We start from the raw sequence: 25,397 nt of genomic DNA on the forward strand, positions 1-25,397 counted from the left end.
TATTATTAATAGTAGTTTAACCTCTAGTGTGGTGCCTAAAAATTTTAAACATGCTGTCGTGCAACCACTGCTGAAAAAAAAAAAACGGGTCTGGACCACTCTGTTATGTCTAACTTTAGGCCTATTTCCAAGCTACCTTTTTTGTCCAAACTCTTGGGAAAAAGTCATCTATACCCAACTGAAGTCCTTTTTGGACGATCATGCAATTCTGGAAGTGTTCCAGTCTGGGTGTAAAACTCACCACAGCACTGAGTCCTCTCTGTTAAGGGTTTTTAATTATATTCTTTTGACAGTGGACTCTGGTGACTGTGTACTACTTATGCTTTTGGATTTAACAGCTGCATTTGACACGATAGACCATGAGATCCTCATCTCTAGGCTGGAGCAGTGGGTGGGCATCATAGGTTTAGCTCTCCAATGGTTTAGGTGCTATCTTTCAGATAGAAGTTTTTGTGTCAGTATTGATGATTTTACTTCCACCTCTGTTGCCCTCCCCTGGGGGGTACCACAGGGCTCCATCCTGGGACCTCTTCTGTTCTCCTTGTACCTGCTGCCACTCAGCACTATTTTTTGGAAACACAGTATTTCCTTTCATCTTTATGCAGATGACTGTCAGGTGTATTTCCCTCTGAAGCGCCAAGGTCCATGTTCTGTCCAGCCCCTGCTTGATTGCCTTATTGACATAAGTAGTTGGATGGCATTAAATTTTCTAAATTTTAATGACAACAAAACAGAAGTCATGCTATTTAGGCCCAACAGCACCAGTGGGACCCCCTGCATCAACCTTTTCACTGTGGCTCAATTTGAGAAATCCATGATCACAAATTTAGGTGTAAAAATGGATTCCACTTTAAAACTTGATAGCCATGTGAACGCAGTAGTAAAATCTTGCTTTTTCCAGTTGAGGCGGCTGTCAAAAATCAAGCCTGTGTTGTCTAAGCGCAACCTTGAAACAGTGATACATGCTTTTATAACATCTTGTCTAGATTACTGCAATGTGCTTCTTTTTGGAATTAGCCAGGCCTCCATGGCTCGCCTACAGCTGGTGCAAAACGCTGCTGCTCGATTTTTAACTGGCACAAGAAAGCATGAGCATGTTACCCCAATTTTGGCTTCCCTCCACTGGCTTCCAATTCGTTTTCGAATCTATTTTAAGATCCTTGTATTTGTTTTTAAATCTTTTAATGAGTGTGCCCCTCTTTATTTGTTGGAGCCGCTGCACCCTTACGTACTGTCTCGCTCTCTCAGGTCAGCAGACCAGATGCTTTTACGCGTTCCCAAGGCACGATGCAAACTCCGAGGTGATCGAGGTTTTTCAGTTGCAGCCCCAAAACTCTGGAACGATTTGCCATTGCACGTTAGGCAGGCTCCTTCGCTAGCTGCCTTTAAATCCTATTTTTAAAAACACATTTTTACTCTCTGGCTTTTAACCCTGTATAATATGTTGGCTATTTGTATACTTTTTATACTTTCTATTAAGAATCTCTTCAGTTCTTATGTGTTTGTGTTGTTTTCTTTGCACAGCACTTTGGTCAGCCTTGAGGTTGTTTTTAAAGTGCTTTATAAATAAATAAATAAATAGTATGTTTATTGAGGTGGTCATTTAACTGCATAATGACTGCCTTCTCCAGAATTTTACTTAAGAAAGGCAGGTTAGAGATGGGTCTAAAATTTTCAAGAGCAGAGGGGTTGAGGTTATTTTTCTTAAGTAGGGGTTTAACTACAGCAGTCTTAAGACAGTCTGGGAAGACCCCTGTATCTAATGACGAATTTACTATGTCAAGAACATTATCAATTAGCACGCCCGATACTTCTTTGAAAAAATTTGTTGGCATTGGGTCAAGGACGCAGGTGGAGGGTTTCAGTTGAGAAATTATTTTATGTAAATCAGGTAAATCTATCCTAGTGAAAGAGTTTAATTTGTTTATAACGGAATGCTGGCGTTTAGGAGGATCCTTAGTGTTGGGGAGATATACTATGTTATTTCTAATATCATTAATTTTTTGATTGAAAAATACAGCAATAGCCTCACAGGTTTTACTGGAAGTACTTAGGAGGCATTCCTTTGAGTTACCTGGATTTAGCAAACGATCAATTGTCGAGAATAAGACTCTGGGATTACTAGGATTGTTATTTATAATCTTAGAGAAATAGCAGCGCCTCTCAAGATGGACTGTGTTATTGTATTCTGTTATTTTAACTTTTAATATTTCATAGTGGATAGTTAGTTTAGTCTTCCTCCATTTACGCTCAGCTCTACGGCATGTTCTCTTTAAATCAGACACTCTTTGGGTCTTCCATGGTATACCAATACTAGAAGATTTTTTAACTGTCTTTTCAGGTGCAACTATGTCAACAGCAGCTCTCACTTTAGTATTAAATCTTTCCACCTTACTATTTACATTATCCTCGCTATTATAGTTGGCATTACAAATGGACTGATTGCTTAGAATGTTTGTAAGTTTTAAAGCTGCTGATGAGTCAAAGAAGCGTTTTTTTAACAATATGCTTCTCATGAGTGTTTTCTATCATTATTTCTATATTAAAAAGTAGAAGGAAATGGTCTGATAGACCCGTATCAATGACCTGCTTTATATCAACTTTTAGTCCTTTTGTAATCACTAAGTCTAACGTATGACCTGCTTTATGTGTAGGCTGATTAATGAGCTGTCTCAAATCAAAAGAGTCCAGGGGCCTCATGTATAACGCCGTGCGTAAAATTCACACTATAACATGGCGTAAGCACAAAAGCAGGATTGTGCGTACGCACAGAAAAATCCAGATGCAGGAATCTGTGCGTACACAAACTTTCATGTTCTTCCACAACATAAACCCTGATCAGCGTGAAAAGTAACGCACGTGCACGCGCCTTCTGTCCCGCCCCAACTCCTCCCAGAATTACGCCTCTTTGAATATGCAAATCAATATAAATAGCCTTCTGTGAAAAGACAATGGGAAAAGCACAGGGGAAAATATAAAAATTTCAGCGAATACCAAGTGGAGGCAAAGGAAAAACGTACTATTTGTTGGTTTAAACAGTGGTATAATCAACAAAAGGAAGTTGATCGAGTGACAGAGTGTCGGAGAAACTCGAAAGATCAAGTTCACAAAGTCGCACAGTGCCCGAAATAAAAAAGAAATCACATATCAAAGTCGCCGTGAAAAGGCAAGTCGTAGCCCACCGTCTGAGTGTCATATGAAAGCTTATTAGGGTACAGACAAAAAAAATAGGCACACAGTGGGGAAAAAAGCACGAAATGTCAACTTTAATCTCGAAATTTCCACTTTAATCACGTAGTTTATTTTGCCATTAAAGTAGAACATCATAAACTTCATCTTAAAATCGTTTATTTTACTAGTTTCTCAAGTAGCACGTTAAATGCTTTGTTCTGTATTTGATCTTCTATGTGCTCTATGTGTGTGAATCACTACGTGCTTCCTTTCTTTCTCTTTCTCCGACAGGACACAGAATCCATTACATTTGTGATATTACAGCTCTCTGAATAATTAAAATACTGAGATGTATATGTGATATCATTTTCATGATGATAGGAATGAAAGCATGTTATTAAACATGGGAACACGGTGGTGCAGTGATTGTTCATATCTCACGCAAGAGGCTTGCTGGCCATGTGCGACCTTCGATGAAATAATTTATTACAGAAGTACTGTCTCTTTCAAATGTACTAATCTCCAATTCCTGTCCTTACTTTTCTTTCTCCAAATACCCAATCGGCACACAATCAGCTCTGTAATAGACGTTAAGCCATCTGTAAGCTTAGAACGCCGATTCTTCAAAACTTTTAAGGAACATTGAAATATCTTCATAGTACATGTTTAATTATGCTATCCGTCTATCCTTCCAGTGTCGCGTCAGCACGAGCAATAACATAGCGCAAGGCAGGAGCTATCCGTGAACTAGCTAGCGCTGCGGCACCGTGTCCTCATGTTTAATATCTGTATACTATAAGCAACATATTTTGCTGCATTTCATCTTAAAAATGATGTTGTCATCATACGCGCTTTATAAAGTGGCGCAGGTTGTGCAATATTATAACTGTAGTGCAAGTTTACAGTAAGGTGATTGTACTTATAAGTACAAACAGTTCTACAAGGAGCACTTGATGGACTGATTGAGTGCGTTTATAGTTCTTGGGATGAAACTGTTTCTGAAATGCGAGGTCCGTACAGGAAAGGCTTTGACGCTTTTTGCCGTGGTTGAGGTAGTGTGTACTTGAAACTGTATACCGATAATTCTCTTTCCGATCAGCTGCTGCTGTGATTCCCCACTCAGATACAGTGATGTAAATACTCCGAGTAGTGCAGTGAGAGTAATATGGAAAAAGATGATCCGCAGTGGCAACCCTTAACGGGAGCAGCTGAAAGAAGAAGATGCAGTGAGCGTAACAACGCTAAAGCAGTTATGGTGTTTGGAATACTATGGCTATTCCCTGGACCATTATATTGCTACAGGTTAATTACAATCAGATGCATTACACTAATAAACAATATGCAGTTAATTTCAGTGTATTTATAAAGCCGCGTCAGGAACGTGGGTGTAAGAAAGAAAGGGTGACCACACAGGAACAGTAGCACTTCTTTGACGCTGGGTGCCGCCAGTCTGCAAAACCGAGCGGAGAAATTGCTTACGCCAAGGTATGAGGTACCGTGGAAATGTGCGTGGCTTTACGCCAAGTTTAGGTTTTATACATCGCAATTTGAGCGTGGAAACGTTCGTACGCAACATTTCTGTGTGTGCGCACCGTTTATACATGAGGCCCCTGGAGCTTCATAAATTCTTTTACTTTTTGGTCACACTGATTATCTATATGAAAATTAAAGTCGCCGACTATTAAGAGTGTGTCATAGTTCGTAATAGAAAATTGACATTAAGTCAGAGAATTCCTCAAAGAAAGACAAGTTGAATTTAGTAGGTCTATACATGGATAATACTAGAACGTGAGAATCTCCATGGATAACAACAGCGAGATACTCAAAGGACTTGAATTTACCAAAACTGACATCTTTACATTTTAACCGGCTTGAGTAAATGTTTGCCAAGCCACTGCCTCTTTCCTTGGCGATCAGCACAAGTAAAACTGTAATCCGGAGGCGCAGATTCGATTAAAACAGCTGCGCCATCTGAGCTAAGCCACGTTTCACTTAGTGCAATAAAATCTATTTTTCTATCACTAATAAGATCGTTGATAAAAAAACGTCTTGTTAGTTAAAGCTCTAACATTTAATAATGCCATATTTAATGTTTCGGAGAGGCAGAGATGAATACTATGTGCCTTATTGATATTTGGCACAGGAACTAAGTTATTTTTATTAGCGCCGCTCTGTGTGTATTTTTTGTTTAATCTATAGTCTGTTTTTATAGTTTTAATACATTGTTCATCTAAAGTAGTAATTTTAATTTAATTATTGGTGTTTATGCCGTATTGCCTAGATTTTCTATGTGCATTGAGATTGGTTATTTGAGTATTAATTAATTAATAGTATATGTGTACCAAATTTCAGGTCAATAGTTCAAACGGTTTGCGAGCTACAGGTGATTTAAAATCCTCAACAGACAAACGGACAGACATGGTAGCATATTCTATAAGAAGATAGTTGATTATTTATTTCTAAGAGCCACTCTCAGAAGAGTAAAAATGACAAATTTTAAACATAGGCATGATGGGTATGGTTTCAGACAATTTAAATGTCAGTGATTACGAATATGGTGTTATTTTTGATTTTTTATTTAGCTATGCACCTCTATCAGTGCATGAAAAATGAGAAAGTTGTAATAAAATTTAGAGTATTTTGACTTTAAACATCATGAAGTAAATCATTTGATTTCTTATAAACTCTGATTTTCTTTCAAAAATTACTCCTAATACGCAGTTAAATATAATGTTCAGGGTGCATATTAAATTTAGAGGCTTGTTGTTTTGACTTTCCAAATCATGGTGCTTTTTATATTTATTAGTTTGTGTTTTATTTAACATTGATATATGAATTGAATTGAATTTAGTTTTGTCAAGTTTCACTTGCTTGTATGGAATGTTACTTACTTTTAATAAATTCAATAAAATGGAATTAAATCATTGGTATTGTCAATAGTGTTAATATGAAGCAGATTGAATAACTAGAGGAGCAGATTATATACCTAATAATTGGCAAATACTGGTTTCCAGGGAATTGTATCAATTCATAATCAAGTTTAATATTTATTTTTTCTTAGACTGTTCTTAATCCAAAATTTAGTTTCTGTGACCTTTTTGAACCTAGTTCATTCCAAGGTTTTGTGATTGTTGCTTTCTTTTTCTCCTTAACAGTGCAATGCTTGAGGAGGAAATATAAAGCATAGATCTAAGCTTATGGCTGAGCTCTTGCAACATAAAAGGCATCTATGCAACTTATTAACTGAGTGCACACCTCTTTAAGACTTTAAAGTCCATGAGGCAAAAACCCCTTCAGACAAAGCATCAACTGAAGTCAAACCAAGGAATGGGGCATCATCCAGTAGACATATTTGTTGTTAAGTGCAGAGAACCTAATTGGGCCAGAAATGAGTATGCACAGCTTTCCCATTAAAATTCTTTATTGTAACCTAGGTGCTATAAATACCGTACAAAAAGCTCAGGTATTAAAAATTGCTTTAATGATGCCAAGATTAGTGAAACTTCTTAATCTTTAGTAAATGTCCAATAAAAATATTTCCACTTATTTCTAGTTGATTCTTAAATGCATATTTGTAAATCATGACTTGTAATTAATCCTATGAAACATTTTTGTTTCTGTTGATACATTTTGAAAGCTTATTACAAAATACATTTGTTTATTGTATTTTGCTTTCTTTTGTTTATTTTCATGTAAGTTTTGTATTGAAATGTAAACAGATGTCTTATCCCTGATTGTTTATTAAGAAAAATATTTATTCTGTTTCTGAAAGAACATAATTCATTTGCTTAAGTTAAGTCTTAAAGTGCAGATTCCTGACTAATCTAAATATTTTTTAAGCAAAGTGATCATTTAAAAATTCAGCCATATTGATGCTTTTGGCTTGTTGTTGATCTTGGCAACTTAACAAATGCAAAGCTGTAATAATGGTCTTGGCAAAACCATCATAGGAGATGCTGCATTTTAGGATCTTTTTACAAACAGCATGTTTATTTATTAAAGGCATGCTAGAATTAAGGCAGAAGTCAATTATTTCTGAAACCAATGCATTTATTAGTTTTTTTTATTTCTCTTTCAGCTTTTGCCATATGAGCAGTCAGCATTGTTGGAGCTGATTAAGACGGAAAACAAAGTAAGTCAACTTTACTCTGTACCTGTTCCACCACATATCAAATAATAGTGATTTGGGTTTTAAACTATAGTTTTTGATCACATCAATTTCTCTTACATATAGTGGGTGGTGAGGAGTGGGGCAACTGTTTTACTCATTGTTCCCAAAAAGCTGGTATAAACAGTACTGTAGATGCTACTGCATTTTTTTTATTCTTCTTGAAAGATTCACAAAGCCCATTAATTGGGTAAACTTTCTGTTCCACTGCCACTTCACCACCACCTGAGCATGTCATTGCCTCTTCTACTGAAAAACAGTGAGTGTGAAATGAACAGTGCAGTCAGTTGTAACCAGAATAACAGTTTTCTCTTGTCTTGTATGGAAACCATCTCACTTATTTCAGAATGTATCCAAATTGCAGTTCTTTTAAATAGTTATCCTTGGTGAACAAAAGTATTAATAATAAACTGATTGAGTAAGTTATAGTCATTTCTTCTCAAAACTTAAATCCTTTATGAATACATGTCGAGTGTCTTCTACATACTTAACCCAGCTGTTTTTTAAGTTTGTTCACAAATAAGCAGGCCTGGTAAATTGTCTGGGATTTATTCTGAACCCTAATGCTCGTGTTAAAAGACTGTTGTTTGCAGTAATATCCCAGTTAAATTAATGTAAAGCTTTCACTGAAAGAGAAAACTCATTGATGCTCTTCCACAGGTATGTCATCTATACCAATGGCCTTTCCATTCTTCATCCTCTTTATAGCTGTCCTTTCTTCCTCCTTTCTAATCCTTTGCATTTCCTGATTCACTATCTCCACATCATCCAATCTTCTCTCTCTCTCTCATTCTCTTCATTCATCAGTCTCACAAAGTACTCTTTCCATCTTCTCAACACGCCCTCCTCGCCTGTGAGTATGTTTCCATCTTTATCCTTTATCATCCTAACCTGCTGCACATCTTTCACAGCTCAGTCCCTCTGTCTAGCCAGTCCTTTTCTCCCTCCTTACTCTCTAACTTCTCATACAATTCATCATACGCCTTTTCTTTAGCCTTTACCACCTCTCTCTTCACCTTGCGCCTTATCTCTTTGTACTCTTGTCTATTTTCTGCATCTCTCTGACTATCCCACTTCTTCTTCACTATCCTCTTCCTCTGTATACTCTCCTGTACTTCCCCATTCCACCACCAGGTTTCCTTTTTCTCCTTGCACTGTCTAGTTGTCATTCCAAGCACTCTTCTTGCTGTCACCCTTGCTACATCTGTTGTCTTGTAACTCTTCACTGCCACCCAGTGCCGGTCTCACCTAAACTCAACCTTGCAGTCTTACTTTTTCAACTTCCACCATTTGATCCTTGGCTCTCCCCTCACTCTCGTCCTCTTCTTGATCTCCAACGTCATCCTACAGACCATCATCCTATGCTGTTTAACAAAACTTTCCCCTGCCACCACTTTGCAGTCTTCAATCTCCTTCAGATTGACTCTTCTGCATAAGATATAATCTACCTGTGTGCATCTTCCTCCACACTTGTATGTCACCCTATGTTCTTCCCTCTTCTTAACATACGTATTCACCATAGCCATACCCATCCTTTTTGCAAAATCCACTATCATCTGACCTTCTTCATTCCTCTTCTTGACACCATACCTACCCATCACCTCCTCGTCTCCTCTGTTCCCTTCACCAACATGTCCATTGAAATCTGCTCCAATCACCACTTCCTGTTCCTTGGGTACACTGTTCATCACATTATCCAACTCACTCCAGAAATCTTCTTTCTCATCTATTGCACACGCAACTTGCAGGGCATATGCATTAACAACATTCATTATCATACCTCCAATTTCCAGCTTCATAATCATTACTCTGTCTGACACTCTTTTCACTTCCAAAACACTCGACATACTGTTCCTTCAGAATAACTCCTACCCCATTTCTCCTCCCATTCACACCATGATAGAACAATTTGTATCCACCTCCGATCCACCTGGCCTTACTTCCCTTCCATTTAGTCCATTTCTAGTTTATTCAGCAATTTATTAAAATTCCAACACTTTTTAGTTTGAAATTTCCACATATTACATTGTATCGCTAGGAAAAGGCTTTACTTTTAACAGAAGTCTGTTACAACAGATATAATATATACAGTGGAAAATTAAATATTGTGTGCATTACTTTTGATTTTCTGCTTATCTTATGTACTGGCATCTGTCAAAATATTATTTTTAGGCTCATGAAATGAACTAAAAATGTAAGTTAATTTATGGTTACAACAGTCAATACAGTTGTAATTTATACATTGAACATTAGAAAGATTTAGACTTGAAAAATCCATTCAACCCAGCAAAACTCTCCAGTCTCAATTTAACTGTTTTGAAGGTTACTACTGTCTACCACTCTGCTTGGTAACATTATTCCATGTATCTGTGGCTTTCTGTGTGAAAAAAAAAAAATCATAATATTTGTGCAAAATTTACACTTAACATGTTTCTAGCTGTGACCCTATGTTCTTGTTGAAGTCATTTTAAAGTAGCAGTTTCGATTCATTGTACTTATTCCTTTCATGATTTTTAACAATTCATTTATGTCAACCCTTAATCTCCTTTTGCTTAAACTGAAAAGGCCCTGATGTTCTAATCTTTCCTCATAACTCATTCCTTGAATCGGCCTATTTGGTTTTTTTTGGAATTTTCCAAATGCTTCTATGTTTTTTTTCTATCCTGAAGACTAAAACTGTACACAGTACTGCAGATGAGGTCCAACCAATGAGTTATAAAGCTAAAGCATAACTTTCTTTGACTTGTGCTACACACAACAGGATGCTATATAACCCATATATAAATCTGCTTTTAGGGTTACAAGGCTGAGGGAAGCTGGGACCTGTCCCAGAAATATCCAGTGCCAAGTTGAAAATAATTATGAGAGAGATTCCTTTTGACCACAGGACACTCTTGTGCACATTCTGAGTTATTTTTCAAATGTTTGTGAAGCTAACATGCAGAAGTATTTAAGATATGGAAGGAACTGTGCAAACTGTTGCTGAGAAAATGTACTAAAATGACAAAAGTAATAACAGGACAAGGACTTACTAGTCTTATAATATGTAAGACCACAGAAATAGCTACAGCACCCGCTCTATGTGATATAGCCTGTAAATAAAGTTTCAGAAGCCAAACGGGCACCACAGAAATGAAATGCTTCTTTAGAGTACTGTTGTATTTTGCAGACATAAAAAACACTATGCTTCCTGAGGAATGTTTAAAACCTTGATAAAGGTTTTATCTAGTTTTGCACAGAGGAATTTCTGTCTCCTGCCTGTAATGTGAAATTCTTAAATTCCCACCTTATATACCAACACTAAGTTTTTACTCTTATGCACTGTGAACAACATGGTCTGTGTTTTTCCACAAACTCGTGTGAATGTTTTCCCAAAAATGATGCTGTACTTTATTTTTATGATAAATTTGATAAAATTGATGCTTTTAGATAGATAAAATCTATCTATCTATCTATCTATCTATCTATCTATCTATCTATCTATCTATCTATCTATAAAATAAAAATGGTACAATAGGCAGGAGTCAGTTAAAACAAGGCTGAGAAAATACTAATGAACATATTTTTCTGCTTTTTTACAACTTAGGCTACCTTTCCAATATGCTTAAAATTACATACATGAAGTAGATCATAAATGTGTTATTCTTACTATTAATTTCCAAACACTCAAATATAATATTTTGCACAGTTTCCTATTCCTATATTTGTACTTGCAGAGCTCCAATTTCCTTTCTGTGCATCTTAGTTAAAGTAGATAGAATGAAGCTTTTAAGCAGAAGAAGGATACCCTGAAAATAGTTTTATAATTTAATGACTGCATGATTTTTCCTGCCTCATTTCTTCTGAATCTGCCTTCCACAGCTGTTCAATGCACTTATTGGTTAAATTTGTAATCTAATTTTTAAAAGAATAGATACATTTTTTTTTCTTTTAATGAACACACACTTTTTTTTACTTTTTAATGAATATTGCTTTATTTTTTCCTCTTGCAGGTGTTTAACAAAGTAATAACGGTTTTTGCTGCTCTCTGCTGTGAGATCAAGAAATTAAAACATGAGGTAATGTTTAAATGTTTTAAGCTCAATCTTCTTTATAAAACATTTGACAGAAATTAAAGTCATAGTACATTTTCAATCTTAAATTGACACATTTGTTTTATTTTAAATTTTTGTTGATCTTTTCACAAAGTAAAGCACAATTGATCAAACTACAACAGAGTGTTAAACTGATTCCTGTTTGTTTTGTGCCTTGATCCCTTAAATACTTAAACAAAAATCATATAGATAAAGGATGATCACAACTAGGGTTGATTAGCAAAATTTGCCAAAGTGTTTTTTGTAGTGTCGCAGTAGAGGCTGTTATCAACCTCTTGAATCCTCGGGTACCACGCCAAACACCAGGTAAAAGTCCAAGACTTCTTTATTTTATAATAATAACGTGCACAAAGCACCCTCCACTCCACACTACTCATATAATCAATAAACACTACAATAATCACAATTCCTCCACTCCCAGACACTTAGCCACCCTTCCTCTCAGCTCAGTTCAATGTCTGGGCTTTCCCAGAGTCCTTTTATACCCCCTGACCCGGAGGTGTTCCTGCCCAACAGTCCACAAGTCCTTATTACTTCCGGGTCAGGGTAAAAGTCCTTTTCTTCAACCTGGAAGTACGGCATTTCTCCTGTTCATGTGACCAGGACGTACTTCCAGGTTATAGGGCACATAACAGTCCGACAGCCTCCCTACAGCGACTCCTGGTGGCCCCCATGGTATCCAGCAGGGCTGTGCATACAAACTACAAAGTCCATGAGGCCCTGCTGGAATTCGGGGAACTTCCATGCTGTCAGGAGAGCTCCACCTGGCAGCCTGGGGGTGAGGGCCGGAATATTTAGCCGGCCATCCACCACAGTAGTGAATTAAAGCATTTGCCAATGATCTTGTTCGATGAATTATTTCTTGAAATTCCACTGTGTGGCAGGCTTAAATGAACATGTTTGGTGCTTTGCACTATCAGTGTGACTTCACAGAGCTGTAGCAGTGGATAGGGATGTCACTACCTGATCACATATTATACCACTGCCCGATGTGCATTGAGCATGTGTGAATTATTTATGGCATATACACACGTTACTTCTCAAACAATATTCCAAAAAGATTTGTACCCCAGTATTTTCATTTAAGTTGTACTTTGTCAACCATAATGAGAATATTAGGAAAATACTTTTTCTTTGCATAGATTAATTATATGTTGCGACATCACTACATGATTAAGAATGTTATGTTTCTCGCTTTGTTGCACTTTTTGGGGAGTGCCAATTTCTGCATGGCACCGCCGGAAAGTGTCACAAAGGTTGGAACTCTGTGAGCACACAGAGGTCAGCATTATGTACACTCTGTAGCAGTAGTTGACTTCCCTTGAATACAATAACTGCAATTACTCTGTAGCTCAAACAAGGAAGCGATGTAACTCAAGTACTGCCAGCAAATGTATAATGCGGATCCCTGTGTGATCAGAGTTCCAATCTTCAATTTTTTTTTTTTTTTTTTTTTTTTTTTTTTTTAAGTCATGGGTCGAAGTGGCTGGCACTTCTATTTTGTTTCTATTCTATCCGTGTAGATTCTTTGCACATTTATCTTCCATCAGGAAGATAGAAACAACTCGTAAATAGTAATAAATCTTTTACTTTCTGAATCAGAGCTTGGAGGGATCAAGCTCCTTTAACATTTATTTTGACTTAACCTTGCTGTGCCTGCATGGAGCTTTGTGAGCTCAAAGATATATTTACATTTGTTTAAATTTATAGCTAGTGTGTTGCCATTTGTTGTATTTTGTTTGTGGTTATCGTTCAATCAGTGTTTACAACTCAAGTAACATTTTTAGTCATAATAATCCATCCAGTATAGTTGGCAGATGCATCCCTATCCCTCAGGCATACGTAAAAGACCATTACATTACTGTAATCCACTCAAAACTAGTTCAGTTCCTCCTTCCCATTTAACTTCAAAATTCATTTTGGCAAATTTGGCAAAGTTCTGGAATATTCCCACAATTTTGATGAACTTGAGCTAGAATAATTGTTGCAGTGAACCAAGTATAAGCTTAGAAATAAAGAAAGGATCAATGTATATAGTTACTTTTTTGTCTTGTGGTATTTGCAGTTTGATATGTTAATAGCATAATGAGTGAAACTGCTAGCTTATGTGCATCTTTATTATTCTTTTGCAGGCAGAAACCAAATTTTACAGTGGCCTCTTATATTATGGAGAAGGAGGTATTTACTGTTTTGTATACATTTTGGTTTAAATATGACATTGAAAGAAAGAGTCTTATACTATCTTGTTTTCTTAAGAGAACATTTTGCTTCCGTTACTTAAACGGAAATTAATGAGACTGATTTTTTTTTTTTTTTAACCTTTTGTTACAATGCTACTCCTTGGGCCCCCAGCAGCTTGTTGTGCGATTGACCTGGGGCTCAGCAAAGGATGGATGGATGGATGGACTCTGTTTAAATTCAAGCGCTCAAAACCTATACCTGAGTGATAGTTAAATGATGCCACTCGTACCTTGAGGTGGGAATGCAGGTGTGCAGAGCGTAAGTGGGGGAAAAAAAACAAGCATCAGGTGTTATTTTAAAGGACAGTTTGTCTGATTGTCAGAAAGCTATAAAATCTCCTACGATAAAGTACTTTTCAGATATTGGAGTTTTATTTAATACTATTAACATTATTGTTCACCCGTCTGTTCCTACATGTCCTGACATTACACCAACTGTCTGAGAGGTTTTTCTCCAATTTTTTGTTCAAAAAATTACTATCATTAGATCCCACATTACACATTCTGTTGATGACCCATCTGTCCCTCCTACACGCACAGTTATTTTTCATCAATTTGACCAATTTTTCTCCCTTTTTTGGCAGACGTAATTTGTCACCTTAAATTCACAACTTAGTCCAGTAGATATTGTTCCTGCTCCTCTTCTTAATGATGCTTTTGAAGTGGTCAGACCTAGCATTTATTACATTATAAATAGTTTTCTTGGAAAAGGTTCAGCCCTTTGTAAACATGGTATTGTGCAGCCTTTAATTAGAAATCCAAATCTGGATTTTACACACTTGTCAAAATTCAGACTCATTTCCAAGTTGCCCTTTCTTTCTAAAATTCTGGAGAAGGTTGTCTTTCTACAGCTGCAAACTTTCTTAAATGAAAATGGCATTTTTGTTGTACTTCCGTCTGGTTTTAAGACACACCACAGCATTGAGTCTAAAGGATCTAAACAATATCTTTTTAATAAGTGATTCTGAGGATACTGAAGTCTTATTGCTGTTATATCTGAATGCAACATTTTGTACAGTTGACCATGACATCCTTATTGCCCATCTTGAGCAGTATGTGGGTATACAAGGAACTACGTTGGAATGGTTGCGGTCATACCTCACAAGCAGGAGCTTTTCAGTCAGCCTGGCCAATTTCTTCTCATCCTCTGGTCCTATCACCTGTGAGGTTCCTCAAGGATCTACTCTGGGACCTATTCTTTTTTCACTTACTGTAGGATCCATCTTTAAAAAACACAGTATTTCCTTCCATTGCTATGCAGGTGATACTCAGATATATTTTCCACTGAAACAGATCAAAACAAATTCTCTTAAACCTTTATTGAAATGTCTAGAAGACATTAAAACATGAATGTCACTAAATTTTCTTAGTCTAAATTACAAAAAAAAACCAAAAAACAAATAGTGTGGTTTGGACCTTCTGATCATACTTGTACTACAGAAGTTAATCTTGGCCCCTGTACAACCTACTGTAAGCCCTTTGCAAAAAATCTTGGTGTGATTTTTAGGTAATGTGCTCAAATTTGATAAGAAAAAAAAATGAATTCCATTGTTAAAGCCTGTTTCTATCAATCCAGGGTATTGGCTAAGGTCAAGCCTTATCTTTCTATATATGATTTTGAAACACTAATTAATGCATTGGTCTCTTCTCGGCTTGACTATTGCAACTCATCATACATTGTGGTTAATCAGTCATCCCTTGCTTGTCTTCGGCATGTCCTCACTGGCGCACAAACACAGAATCACATTACATCAGTCTTAGCTTCTCTTCACTGGCTTCCTGTTCGCTACAGGATTGAGTTTAATGTTTTATTGTTTCTTTTTAAGTTCCTAAACTGTTTAGTCCCCTTTTATCTTACTGAGCTCTTACACCCTTCACAATCACCGAGGTCCACTTACCAAAAGTTATTGGTTGTGCCAAATTCTAGACTTAAGCTTAGAGGGGACCGTGCATTTGTAGTAGCTGCCGCTAAGCTTTGGAATAGTCAACATTTTTATATTGGGTCAGCACCCATTTTGGTCACTTTCAAATCCCACCTGAAAGCCTATCTTTTTAACCTAGTTTTCTAAACTTGTATACAAGTATTTATTTTTGGTGCATTTATTTACTGTGTACACAAATACATGCACATAATAAATAATACTATACAGTGGTGTGAAAAACTGTTTGCCCCCTTCCTGATTTCTTATTCTTTTGCATGTTTGTCACACAAAATGTTTCTGATCATCAAACACATTTAACCATTAGTCAAATATAACACAAGTAAACACAAAATGCAGTTTGTAAATGGTGGTTTTTATTATTTAGGGAGAAAAAAAAATCCAAACCTACATGGCCCTGTGTGAAAAAGTAATTGCCCCCTGAACCTAATAACTGGTTGGGCCACCCTTAGCAGCAATAACTGCAATCAAGCGTTTGCGATAACTTGCAATGAGTCTTTTACAGCGCTCTGGAGGAATTTTGGCCCACTCATCTTTGCAAAATTGTTGTAATTCAGCTTTATTTGAGGGTTTTCTAGCATGAACTGCCTTTTTAAGGTCATGCCATAGCATCTCAATTGGATTCAGGTCAGGACTTTGACTAGGCCACTCCAAAGTCTTCATTTTGTTTTTCTTCAGCCATTCAGAGGTGGATTTGCTGGTGTGTTTTGGGTCATTGTCCTGTTGCAGCACCCAAGATCGCTTTAGCTTGAGTTGACGAACAGATGGCCGGACATTCTCCTTCAGGATTTTTTGGTAGACAGTAGAATTCATGGTTCCATCTATCACAGCAAGCCTTCCAGGTCCTGAAGCAGCAAAACAACCCCAGACCATCACACTACCACCACCATATTTTACTGTTGGTATGATGTTCTTTTTCTGAAATGCTGTGTTCCTTTTACGCTAGATGTAACGGGACATTTGCCTTCCAAAAAGTTCAACTTTTGACTCCTCAGTCCACAAGGTATTTTCCCAAAAGTCTTGGCAATCATTGAGATGTTTCTTAGCAAAATTGAGACGAGCCCTAATGTTCTTTTTGCTTAACAGTGGTTTGCGTCTTGGAAATCTGCCATGCAGGCCGTTTTTTGCCCAGTCTCTTTCTTATGGTGGAGTCGTGAACACTGACCTTAATTGAGGCAAGTGAGGCCTGCAGTTCTTTAGACGTTGTCCTGGGGTCTTTTGTGACCTCTCGGATGAGTCGTCTCTGTGCTCTTGGGGTAATTTTGGTCGGCCGGCCACTCCTGGGAAGGTTCACCACTGTTCCATGTTTTTGCCATTTGTGGATAATGGCTCTCACTGTGGTTCGCTGGAGTCCCAAAGCTTTAGAAATGGCTTTATAACCTTTACCAGACTGATAGATCTCAATTACTTCTGTTCTCATTTGTTCCTGAATTTCTTTGGATCTTGGCATGATGTCTAGCTTTTGAGGTGCTTTTGGTCTACTTCTCTGTGTCAGGCAGCTCCTATTTAAGTGATTTCTTGATTGAAACAGGTGTGGCAGTAATCAGTCCTGGGGGTGGCTACGGAAATTGAACTCAGGTGTGATACACCACAGTTAGGTTATTTTTTAACAAGGGGACAATTACTTTTTCACACAGGGCCATGTAGGTTTGGATTTTTTTTTCTCCCTGAATAATAAACACCATCATTTAAAAACTGCATTTTGTGTTTACTTGTGTTATATTTGACTAATGGTTAAATGTGTTTGATGATCAGAAACATTTTGTGTGACAAACATGCAAAAGAATAAGAAATCAGGAAGGGGGCAAATAGTTTTTCACACCACTGTATGACCAACACCTTCCAAACCTCACCTCATTAATCCAAAAAAAAAAAACAAAAACCACCTACCCCGTTCTCCATATTTTGTTATATATTGCCTTGGATTCCTGTATGTCTAATATTTTTCCTCTGATGATGACTCCTGAAAGGAATTGAATGCTTAGGAATAAAAAACTATTTTAAGATAAATGATTAACTTTCTCCCTTTGTGGATTTCCAGCTGCAAATATGCAAACTGTATCACAGTCTGTCGCCTCCATATATACTGTATCTACTATATGTATTTGGTGTATTTATGACAGCTGTGCAGCACTTTGGTCAACTTTTGTTGTTTTATAATTGTGCTTTATAAATAACAATTGAATTTGAGTTGACTTTTAAGTAAGTTTTGCAGTTCTTTGATGACTGAAAAATAGGTTGTTTGAAAATTGAGTAGAAAAAGAGATTAAAGGTAAATAAAATACTGAAATCACTTTTAACACCAGTATCAGTACCATTACTGATATTAGAAAGCCACAGATATACTGTGTCAGCAATCTTTTTCTTCCTTGATTTGTTTTCTACCAGATTTGTTACCTTAATTGCAATATCCATGACTTCGCTACAGTTGAGGGCTTTCTTGAAAGTTATGCTTTGTTATAGTATACAGTGCATCTTTGACTTCAAATCTACTCCTGTCACTGATAGCCTCCAATCAGTTACAATTCTTGAAAGTTTATCATATCAATTAAACTCTGTAACAGTACCTTAAACATCTTCACAAATTTAATGTAACAGAACTGATTTGAACATGTCTTAATTTGTGGTAAATTATGTGTAAATTGTCCTTGTGTACATATGAAGTATAAGAAAAAGGCATTTCTACCACAGTTTCTTCAAGATTACTTACCAGAAAGGCAGATATTGGGGCAGCATTTTTAAAATGTTGTGGATGTCAATATCTTTCTATATTCAAAGACCTTTAGTAAGTTCAAGGCAAAAATATATTAAAAAGGTATGAGTGTGTGTGTGTTTTATTTATTGATGAATGCTGGTATTCTTTTTGCAAATTGCTAGATTGATGCTAATGGTTTGTTTGAAGTCTAAAGTGGCCCACAGTGGTCAGAAAGAGAAGAGAAAGATGATTTATTTCTTTCTGCCCCTTTAATTTTAGGTGTCTTAGGCTACAGTAATGGGTGCTTAAAGGGGACTTGCCTAGGCACCTGCAGTTGAGGATACCTGTTTTTAGATGATGAATTGTATTTTTTTCTTTCAGTTTCAGACACTGACGCGGTAGAAGGGGAGAATCAAATACAGATGGGCAGATTTATTGCATTTTTGCAGGTTAGTCTTTATTCTCATCATCCTTGTTCATTTTAATTCCTAAAGATAATTTCTGAAAATTCTGATCATTTTAATGGTAAGAGAATATGTGTTTCAGTATTAATGTTGTTTAGGTCTTTGTCTTTGAATGAGTAAGTATCTAATGCTTGACCAAATAATAAAAATTCTTCTGGTGTTTATTGTTTAGTTAGTTTATTTTGTGAGTTTCACTTTTAAATTAACCAATCAGTGTACAGGTTTGGAATGTCTTTTGGTTTTACAGAATCCAGGGAAAAATGTATCAAACTTGTATTCATGACTAGAGTGTCTGCTGTATATTTCAGAATAACTATGGAAGACCAGAGCAGTAATTTCCTTTATACAGTAACTTTTAAGTCTCAAGGTGATTGTTACTTTGAGAAACATTGCATATTAGAACAAAGTTATTTATTCTTTTTTTCCCCTTTGAATTATTTCATACCCATTTATGTTAAGTTAAATGTTATCACTTGCAGGAGCTATCATGCTTTGTGACAAGATGCTCAGAGGTAGTAGTCAATGTAGTTCAGCAACTGGCATCCCTCTACTGCAGTAACAAGTAAGCCTTTTATATTATAGTGTTAGCATATGTCATTGCACTTCTTAAAATATTCAACTTTAAACCCTGAAAATGTTACTTTTTGCATTTTAAAAAAGCCCTTGATTCACTCTACATCTTCTTATTTTTTTTAGGACTGCAACAAAAATCATTGAATCATCTGGAGTACATTTTCAGGTATATCCCCATATAATTAAGCATCTTGCCTTCTTCTTTTATTATGTGGTTTTCTTTTCCCAATTAAAATGTAAAATACGAAATATGTTTCCTTGCATGTGGTTTCTAAGCTAAAAAGAAGTGATCCCAGGTATTCACTGTAATGCACCATGTGAAGAGAATTGTATGCTGTATGAATTTGTATGATGTAAAAGCAATTTCCTGCTGCTTTAGTTAAGGACATAACATTGACAAGATATTTTAATGTTATTATACGCTAAAACATCTCTAATTGCTTTAATAAAAAGGTCCAAACATTTTAGACTGTCATGAAGGATTGACCATATTCTTTGCATGACTTCCATGTCATAAGCAGAAGCACATTGTCATCTCCATTAGTCCCTAAAGGTGCTTTTAATAGGACTCATTTCTGTTAATGTTTTACTTGACTTTTTTTAGATGTTTTTTAAAGTAGAGCACTCGTGATGAGTAGACCCAGATGTGAGTAGTCATAGTATTCATTTGTAGGATTCGTTCTTTTGTTGCGCTTGCAGGGTGTTTAAGTTTTGTAGATTGGTCCAGAATTTTCACATTTTACTCACAGCAGCCGTAAATCCCAGCTGTATTACTTTTTTCTTCACTGATTATAATATTCGGCCTTCAAGAAAAAATAAAATTATCAGAAATGAATGTCGTCGTCCAAGAACAAAATCGGTAAATATTGGCGAAGTGTCTTCACCTCCAAGTTAGTGAGGTAATTTTAGCTGAGTTCCAACCAAACGTTTGTTTGGATGGGTCTGTATGTATCATACATAGATTAGACAATAATTGCTTGGTGCTCATTACAGAAATGTTCAAGATTAATCAAAATACAAGGTGGAAATAAATGGATTGTGGTATAATGTTTTATAGATTATAAATTGCAGTATGGTTTGGGCTGTGAAGGGGCACTTAAGGGTATTTACTTATGTGTTCTTTAAGTAGGTTAAGGTTGGTTTGAGGAGAGTCATTATTGAAGGTAGATAGATATAATTTCCCCTGGGGAAATTTGGCTTTTTACAGAAAAATTTTAAATAAATGAATACATAAAAAGCTAGATAAATAAATATATACACACAGTATGGTGTGAACACACACCAGAAAGACTAAAAAGCAAGGAAATTAGAAAAACTATGACTTGCCTGTATGGCATTATGCAAGCATATATTTATTGGTATAAAGGAGCCCCAGTAGTGTACCCTGACACACTCTGAATTATTCATTGACTGAAAGTCCTCAATGTTAGTGTGTCAGAGAGAGAATGTACAGCATTGCTGCTACCTCCAGGGGGTCCAGTGTACTATAACTGATTTTGCCCTTTTATTTAGCTTTTTGATTCAGTGGGCTTCTCTTGAAGTGATGTTAGCAGCCCACCACACCACAACATAGAAAATAGAACTGGCCATCACAGAGTTGTAGAAGATGTGAAGGATGTCGCTTCCAATATTAAAGCATCCTTTTCAGTTTCAAATCTGTTGCACAAGAAAACTGGTTTTCATCTTCTAGATGCCCTGGGATGCATCTTCCTGTGGTGATGGGGTGTTTAGGGTCATTCAGCATTAGACACCCTCACCCAGGTGACCAAGCCGGGGTTGATCAAGCCACGACTTGGGTCCCAGTAGAAGCCCTCTTAATCCAAATCTCCTGGTAGCTTTCTCTGTGGCTTCAGTCATTAATTTAATGGCCCTTGCCTGTCCTGTAATGCCCAGGTGATTGAGGACTTAGAGTGAATGCCTTGCAAATCTTCTACATCCAACTTCCAGAGCATCTTCCAGCCTCTGTCCCGGTACTTCTCCACCAGTTTCTGGTACATTGTACGTTTCTTCTCGTTTGCTTCTTCCATATGCTGTTCCCAGGGCAGTGTGAGTTCCACCATGACCAGGTGTTTTGTTACCTCAGAGATGCCTGCTTGCACCTTTTCCTGGATAAGACGGTGTCTCTCCTTGTCCTGGGCTTTGCCATCCTGCATCTTTGGGAGATATCCATCTGTCAAGTGCTATGTTGCCCAGCAGCCCTTTTTGTCTTAAGCGTGATTCTGCCACTTCCACTGCTTTATCTGCCCTTCATATTCGCCCTGTCCTTACTTCAATACCTGCTGATGACACCTTCTGGTCACTGGAGTCCCTGTACTATTGGGTTTTCCTTGTGTCCACAGCCATAAACTCTTCTATGAGGCCACTGAATGGAAGTTGCAAGATGTAGCCACATGTGGAGAAAATGACTGATTTTACTTAGGATTAAATATTGCTAAATCCAAGCCTTAAATCTGCCAGGCAGGCCTGACTTGCTGACCCTGGTGAGCCAGGCTTTATCTCTGATGGCCTTCTGAATGGCAATGTTGTGTTTTAAACTTGAGTGACAGAGCTTCCCTAGCCTCTAGTTGTTCTGTTATGGAGGGGATGGTAGTTCTGGATTCTGAGGAGCGGAATTTATCAACCATCTTGCCCTTTTTCAGGACCATGGACCTTGACTTTGTGGGCTTAAAACTCATTCTAGCCCAGGTGATTTTTTAAAGTTCTTGCAGGATCCACCTACTATCTGGAACTGATACCATTGTTATCATTAAGTCATCCATAAATACTGTAATGTGGGGCAGGCATACACCAAACCTGGTTAGGGGACCTCTGTATTTAATCTCAACTGACTTTGCCACCATGTTCATGGCTAGGGCAAAGAGAATAACAGAGATGGTACAGCCTGTTGTTGTTCCTTTTTCAAACTGGTGCCAGTCTGATGTTTGTGACAGAAGTAATCCTCAGCCTGAACTTATTGCAGTAATTCTGGATCAGATCCTAGATCTTGCTAGGAACATGGTTGTCATGTCGTGCAAGCTCACCCAGTCAGTGCAGAATTAATCTATAGCCATTGGCCTGGTCCAATCACAACACAACTAAGTCTCCTCTGTTTTCATGAGCTTCTCTGATGAGTTGTGTATCTAGTCCAGTGTGCTCCAAACACCTCCAGTAATCCCATCCCTTCTGAACTGAGGAGTCAATGTAACTATTTTTGAGGAGACGTTTGTACAAATAAATGTTGCTTTTGCTCAGCTTTACAGTAGAAGTTGGGCTGTTGAAATCATGTGGTATATTGAGCATTTTGACATTTTTTTCCTTAACTACATTTTTTATGTTGAGTTTTTTAGGCCACAAATTTATCACATGGACCTCTATATAGTCTAAGTGTTATTACTCTATGTTTATGTATTTTACATAGTGACATACTTCTTTCCAGCTTCTAATGCAACTTAAAATTGATTTTGGTAAAGTTTGGAGTATTATAGAGTTGATGACCAGAGATCAGACATTCTTTCTTTCTGATCACTTGTTTATTCTGTAGGAGTAGCCCCATGGAAACAAGATATTGTTGAAGCCATCGAACTTTCTTTTCACAATAATTCTACTTAGTCTTTCATTGAATGTTGGAAGCTTTTTGAACGGTTCTTGTTCTCAATGTGCCAACTAGAATAGCTTTTTTTTTTTTTTTTTTTTTTTTTTTTTTTTTAAATTATTACGTTTTTAGAATGGTTATTCAAAGTTATTGTCTGTTTTTATCTGCATTTTTATTACTCTTTAATATTGTTTTTTGTATCGGTATGCTGCTGCTGCTGGAGTATGTGAATTACTAATAAAGTATCTATCCATCCATCCATCCATCCATCCATCCATCCATCCATCCATCTGCCCCTAGAGGCATCATTGATCCCAGGACTTGTGCACAAACAAAGCAATTTGATGTTAATTCATTCACCTACGATGCCATCCTTCTCAACAAGTACAACTTCAAACAATGAAGCCTGACTTTGGCCGCCAAAAACCTCTTTCACATGTCCCAGGGAGATTTTAGGGTTGCTATAAAGGAAATTAAAATGTTTGTATACAGTGATGAACAATTTTGCTTTCCACTTAACACCTCATGTGGTGTGTCTCAAAATAAATGGTTTGATATTTGAGTTTTCTTAATAAAATTTGAACAATGTCTCAAAGAACATTTGCATGATATCATTAAAATGAATATGCTATGCACAAGATATATGGGAAAGGTTTTCCTCAGAGCTCATTATTTGCAAACAACAGCTATGCTAAACATGAAGTGCATTGTTTTCAGCAAATTGTTCAATTGTGCTTATGGCATGCTATGCATAAAACAAATGTATCTCTATGAGCAGACTATGTATGAACACCTGGGAGAGCTTCTTTGTGTTCTGCTGACACTGGATGAGATCATCGAAAACCATTCCACACTTAAGGATAACTGGACTATGTACAAACGGTGAGAGTGTGATTAATTTCATTCGATTTGTCTTTGTTCCTTTTTTTTCCTATGAACGACTTAATGGTTTGTAATTCAGTTGCTTACAATATAAATAAATATTTGCAGAGTGTGTTAAAAATTTAAGAATTGCTAAAGAAATTGCTTTGGTTATAGCTTTAATACTATGTTTACAATAGGGTTATTTAAAAAAAAATCACTGTTTATTTAGGTGGCAAATAATCAGTTGCAAATTTTTACATTACGTTTAGTTTTTTTCTTTTGTTGTAGTTGATGAAAATTTTTGTAGTTGATGAAATATGTAAACTTCAAGCGTGAAAAACATATTCAACTCTCTTGAACAGATAATGACAAGTAATTTGAATGTTTTGGATATCAATTAGCCCTGGTCCATTAGAAAGTGCTTAATATGTATGGCACACAGCAACCCTACATGACATTTTCTAGAGATCAAACATTCTGTTTTCAAATTAATGATTAGTATTAATCAGTAAAGAGTCTAGGAAACCCAGTCAGAACCATATTATATTTGACCATAGTTGGTCAGCCCGCTATGGTTGTTCTAAAAATGTCACAAAAAAAGTTCAGCATTAGCTTCAAAAAAGACATAACAGTGATAGAAAAAGTTCAGAAAACAGTGCTTTGACTGATTCCACTGCTACATGAGGTGAGTTATGAGAAAATATTAAAAGAGCTGAGCTTTTTCAGTTTAAGCAACAGTAGATAAATAGGAGACATACCTGAATTGTTTAAAATTATGAAGTGAATTAGTACAGTGGATCGAGACTGTTATTTTAAAATGAGTTAATCAAGAACATGGGGACACTGTTGGAATGTTGTTAAGGGTAAGTCTCACACAAACATTAGTGCGTTTTTCTTCACAGATAGACCCATAGAAATGTGGAATAAATTACCAAATATGTTAAGTCCCTCCAAGAAGTTGCGATGTCATGATTGCAACTATTAATGCAAATTAAACCAATCCCCGCAAATTTTGTGCAGCCTTGCAATTCTGTCCAATCAATGTAATTTGTCCTCAAATTTGACCACTCACCTTAGTCCCCCCCCAGGTTCACTTCCTTGAAGCCGAGCCTATAAGATGTCCTACGTGAAAAGATCACATTTGCCATCAAATATTACTGCTAAAGTCTGCAAGTCAATTTCCTGAAGTATTACACGAAAGTGGCAGTAAACTGTTTTATATCATGTGCAAGATTGTGGTAGAACACAGACGAAAGTCATCGTTTGACAGGCACTTTTCTACTGCAAAACATGTCAGCAGAATGGGGAGGACTACAGACACGACAAGTGACCATGACAGAGGCTGTTGCATCCAGGTCGGTTGCAAGTGCTGAAAGAAACATGGTGAGTTAGATTAAAATACACGTTTATGGAATACAGTATGTTAGAGAGGCATGCTTGTCAGTCTGCTTCTCAAATGATGTAGGTGCAAGTGAGCGAGTATGAGAGAAATAAATATGTTTATGGATAAAAATATTAAGTGAGCACATACAGCATGTTTAATGTTTTAAAGTTGTATGTGTGAGTATGTGTGTCATATGTCACTGTTGCAGTGATGCAGAGGATAGAGCATACACA

The 25,397-nt window shown here is 36.8% G+C and overlaps 1 protein-coding gene across 1 annotated transcript in view; it reads left to right on the top strand.

Moving 5' to 3' along the window:
* The window catches only part of washc4 (WASH complex subunit 4), a 122,184-nt gene that overhangs the window by 13,373 nt on the left and 83,414 nt on the right, over positions 1–25,397 (top strand). Inside the window, exons 3-9 of the mRNA XM_028817659.2 lie at positions 7,250–7,303; positions 11,332–11,397; positions 13,566–13,611; positions 18,690–18,757; positions 19,252–19,334; positions 19,469–19,511; positions 23,695–23,798. Of these exons, the coding sequence (XP_028673492.1) occupies positions 7,250–7,303; positions 11,332–11,397; positions 13,566–13,611; positions 18,690–18,757; positions 19,252–19,334; positions 19,469–19,511; positions 23,695–23,798 (464 nt within the window). The remainder of the gene's footprint in view (positions 1–7,249; positions 7,304–11,331; positions 11,398–13,565; positions 13,612–18,689; positions 18,758–19,251; positions 19,335–19,468; positions 19,512–23,694; positions 23,799–25,397) is intronic.

Source organism: Erpetoichthys calabaricus, chromosome 1 (genome assembly GCF_900747795.2).
Source record: "Erpetoichthys calabaricus chromosome 1, fErpCal1.3, whole genome shotgun sequence".
Classification (NCBI taxonomy): Eukaryota; Metazoa; Chordata; class Cladistia; order Polypteriformes; family Polypteridae; genus Erpetoichthys; species Erpetoichthys calabaricus.